The 5000-nt window shown below is 37.6% G+C and overlaps 1 protein-coding gene across 2 annotated transcripts in view; it reads left to right on the forward strand.

Moving 5' to 3' along the window:
* kcnt2b (potassium sodium-activated channel subfamily T member 2b) overlaps positions 1–5000 on the forward strand; it is a 222138-nt gene that overhangs the window by 97066 nt on the left and 120072 nt on the right. For both annotated transcript variants that reach the window (XM_061982089.1, XM_061982090.1), the window contains exon 10: positions 1–119. This exon is cut by the window's left edge and continues 62 nt beyond it. In XM_061982089.1, the coding sequence (XP_061838073.1) occupies positions 1–119 (119 nt within the window). The remainder of the gene's footprint in view (positions 120–5000) is intronic.

Here is a 5000-nt window from a genome sequence, read left to right on the forward strand (position 1 = left end):
ACTTCTGCGTGGTCACCTTCTCCACCGTGGGCTTCGGTGACGTCACCCCCCAGATCTGGCCCTCGCAGCTGCTGGTGGTCATCATGATCTTTGTGGCGCTCATCGTGCTGCCCATACAGGTGACGACTTAGAGACGCAACAACGGGTTCTCTTGCCGTCTGAGAAGTATTGTATCCCAAATAGCTGCAATCGAAAGTTCTCTTGCCGTCTGAGAAGTGTTGTATCCCAAATAGCTGCAATCGGACATTGGAAAGTTTTCTTGCCGTCTGAGAAGTGTTGTATCCCAAATAGCTGCAATCGGACATTGTAATCGAACATTGGAAAGTTCTCTTGCCGTCTGAGAAGTGTTGTATCCCAAATAGCTGCAGTCGGACATTGGAAAGTTCTCTTGCCGTCTGAGAAGTGTTGTATCCCAAATAGCTGCAATCGGACATTGGAAAGTTCTCTTGCCCTCTGAGAAGTGTTGTATCCCAAATAGCTGCAATCGGACATTGGAAAGTTCTCTTGCCGTCTGAGAAGTGTTGTATCCCAAATAGCTGCAATCGAACATTGGAAAGTTCTCTTGCCGTCTGAGAAGTGTTGTATCCCAAATAGCTGCAATCGCACATTGAAAAGTTCTCTTGCCGTCTGAGAAGTGTTGTATCCCAAATAGCTGCAATCGAACATTGGAAAGTTCTCTTGCCGTCTGAGAAGTGTTGTATCCCAAATAGCTGCAATCGGACATTGGAAAGTTCTCTTGCCGTCTGAGAAGTGTTGTATCCCAAATAGCTGCAATCGAAAGTTCTCTTGCCGTCTGAGAAGTGTTGTATCCCAAATAGCTGCAATCTGACATTGGAAAGTTCTCTTGCCGTCTGAGAAGTGTTGTATCCCAAATAGCTGCAATCGAAAGTTCTCTTGCCGTCTGAGAAGTGTTGTATCCCAAATAGCTGCAATGGCTTTCTCTTAAGGTATTCATGTGTGATTTCCACAAGCGTCTGTACACGTAGAAGAAGGAGAAACACGGCATGTCTGGATGACTCGCCTCCATATTTCCAGTGGTTAGCTCCGGTTGTTATGAAGCTGGCTGTGGCGCGTTTTTTCTGACGTCACTTCCTCTCCGAACTCAGTTTGCAAATGATCAATGAGTCCATACAAAGCTAAGAGCCGGAGGTTCAAGAAATACACGGCGCACTTACCCGTGTAAAAAATAATCGGGGCTTAGGCTGAATAATTATTCGTTTAAGGGGTTATCCGGCTTAGTGTAGACATAGCTTAAGTGGGCGGAGCCAGATACACTCTTGTCAGTTGATTGGTGGGCTTGTTGACACTGCTAACAGGGTGGTCTTCAAGGAAACCCTTTAAACGGTGAAATCAGGTCATATGTTAGTCAACTTATTGCACACAATATTATTTACTGTAAGGGGGCGCCCCAGGCTAAATTGGGGCCCTCGGGAGAACTTTATTCTGAAGTCCACCCCATGACATTTTTTTTCGCCTGATTTACTAAGATCCAAATAACATGTGCTGAACAGCTCGTGCAATCAATAACATTGGGTGCACGATTAATGTGCGTGTTGTGTGCTAACATTGCACGTGCTATTCGTAACTGGTGCAGACCGCCTTGAGGATTTTGCTTGTACTTTATTTTTTTTATTTATTTTTTTGTCCTGTCCAGCTTCTCAGGCAAATCATATTTTTGATGTAGAGGGTAGGTACCCATATTGGCTGTACACATTTACTTTACAGAAGAGACTTGTGGGATACTTCTCTTGTTGCCTTATTTGTATTTGACTTTATTAAATGTATTTATATTATTATTTGGTGCAGCCGGAGGGGATAGGAAGAGGAAAAAAAGGAAGACAGAGAGGGAAATTGTGGGGACAAGAGGGGGATTAGACAGAGAGACAAAAACAACAACAACAATAGAACAACATCAACAAATAGGATATGTACAAATACGATGGTAAAAGTGATATCAAAGAAGCAGTTAGTGAAATAAATAATAATACAGAAATGACAATGAACATTATTACACTACAAATAGAGCAATACAAATGCCAATAAAAATATCACTATTGATAATGAACAATAACAATAATTGACCTCTATTATCAACAATACAGTTGTTCAAATGCAACAATACATATGCATAATGATAACTAGAGATACGAAAGAAAGCAGAAAAATGGAGGGGAAGAAAGAGAAGCCAGCTATATTAACCTTGTAGATTGTTATAGTAACAATAGGTTATCAAACAAGCAGCAGACATGTATTACTTTCTACAACCAGTCTGGTACGTCTACAATGAAACCCCCTATTTTTTTGACGAGAGAGAGGTTGTACTCAACTGTACTCTACTGTACTCAAGACGCATAAATGTGCATACTTCAAGGATTTATGTTGATAATATATATTCTAAATAAAAAAACTAATGCCATTTTCTTTAAAAAACGCATCAATTCAATTTGTTTTTAATCAGCCCCTGAACTCACACAGCATGCAGCTATACAATTATAAAAGGATGTTGCTGTATTAGCCATACGTGTAACATTTCTTTGTTTTCTGACAGACCATGCAAATATGTTGACACGCATTCTCTGTTCCTCGTCTGTCTTTGCGGCCTGCAAAATTGTGTCAGCTTGTTTGCCAACACAACAGGATGGTATCCTAGCAAACAACATCATCACATTATATTGACAATATACACAGATTGACTAGCTTTGTGCTAAACTTATCCTCGTAAACTCCTTTCACAGACGGTTACATGGAGACAAGAACCTCGCACTCACTGCATCCTACGTCTTTTTACAACACTATTTTTATTCTCTCAGTCCCACAACTGTCATTAAACTGCTTTATGTGTCTAATCTAAAAAAAATGTAACCGCACTTACAAGAAAGACGTCGGACAAGGAATGATTTGATTTTAAGTTCAGTATTTGGCCAGCCATCCAAATGATGAGAATCAGGTGTCCTAATCACTTGGCCCGGTGTATCAAATCAAGCACTTAGGCATGGAGACTGGTTTCTACCAACATTTGCGAAAGAATGGGCCGCTCTCAGTGATTTCCAGCGTGGAACTGTCATAGGATGCCACCTGTGCAACAAATCCAGTCGTGAAATTTCCTCGCTCCTAAAAATTCCAAAGTCAACTTTATTATAAGAAGAGTTTGGGAACAACAGCAACTCAGCCACCAAGTGGTAGGCCACGTAAACTGACAGAGAGGTCAGCATAGTGCAAAGACTTTCTGCACTATCATCATCAGGAGATTTTAAAATCTCCTGATGATTGAGGGAACCCCTCATGAAACAGGCCTGTAGAGATGAAGTAGTCTTGTGATTTTTTTCCCCACACATACATATATTGCGCTCTACTACGGTATCGAGCACTATTTTTTGGATAACCTTATTAAGACATATATATATATATATATATATATATATATATATGTGTATATATAAGTGTATATATATATATGTATGTATATATGTATATATATGTGTATAAATGTGTATATGTGTATATATGTGTATGTATATGTATGTATGTGTATATATGTATGTGTATGTGTGGGGCGGTATAGCTCGGTTGGTAGAACAGCCGTGGCAGCAACTTGAGGGTTGCAGGTTCGATCCCCGCTTCCGCCATCCTAGTCACTGCCGTTGTGTCCTTGGGCAAGGCACTTTACCCACCTGCTCCCAGTGCCACCCACACTGCTTTAAATGGAACTTAGATATTGGGTTTCACTATGTAAAGCGCTTTGAGTCACTTGAGAAAAAGCGCTATATAAATATAATTCACTTCACTTCACTTCACTATGTGTATATGTACATATATGCATATGTATGGATACATGCATGTGTGTGGATATATACATATATATGGATATATATCTTCTTTTTTTTATCTTTTTTTATCTATGTGTATGTGTGTATATATATATGTGTGTATATATATATATATATATATATATATATATATATGTGTATGTATATGTATGTATGTGTATATATGTGTACGTGTATGTATGTATATATGTATGTGTATATATATATATATGTGTGTATGTACGTTTGTATATGTGTATATATGTGTACGTGTATATATATGTATATATATATATATATCTGTATGTATATGTAAGATTGTGTATATAAGAATGTGTATATGTATATATATATATGCATATGTATGGATATATGCATGTGTGTGAATATATACATATATATAGATACATAGCTAATTTTTTATATCTTTTTTACCATTTAAATTGCTATATTATTGTGTATGCACCTTAGGGGATCTGCTCCAATTGTGTTGTTCTTTGAACCTGTTCACTGTAATAATGACAATAAAACTCTGTTCTATTCTATTCACATTATCACTGGAATCATGTTGACACGTGTGAGACGTGTACGGAAAACACGTTTGGCTATTTAGCACGACTACCACAAAGCTTGAGCAAACATAAAACATGTTCGTAGTAAACATTTGACATTTGTTAGGAACATGTGTCAGCAGTTTAGTCAAGATGAGACTGAAATGAAGGCTCCTAAAATATAGCATTTTATATGTTTGCGCTTTTAGTTGTTTGTCATCCATATAAAGTGAATGATGACACCATAAACCTAATCACTTTGTTATGAAACTATACGTCTCAAATGTCTTAATGCAAGTTTTTGTTTTGGTCTTGTAAAAAAGAATATAGCCTAAAACTAACTGCTTTAAAACTGCCCGTTTCTCTGTCAGAATGTAGGATTTATGGTGAAACATTACAGTAAACTGAAGTTTATCGCCGTTGTTTGGTCATGAAATAATGAATTATTAAACTAGAGAATACAAACTCTCTGAATATGTTTTTTTTTATATATATATATATATATATATATATAGCATTATGAGATCTCTCCAGAGGTGGGTAGAGTAGCCAGAAATTGTACTCAAGTAAGAGTACTGTTACTTTAGAGATTTATTACTCAAGTAAAAGTAAGGAGTAGTCACCCAAATATTTACTTGAGTAC

This window comes from Nerophis lumbriciformis, linkage group LG24, assembly GCF_033978685.3.
Source record: "Nerophis lumbriciformis linkage group LG24, RoL_Nlum_v2.1, whole genome shotgun sequence".
Taxonomy (NCBI): Eukaryota; Metazoa; Chordata; class Actinopteri; order Syngnathiformes; family Syngnathidae; genus Nerophis; species Nerophis lumbriciformis.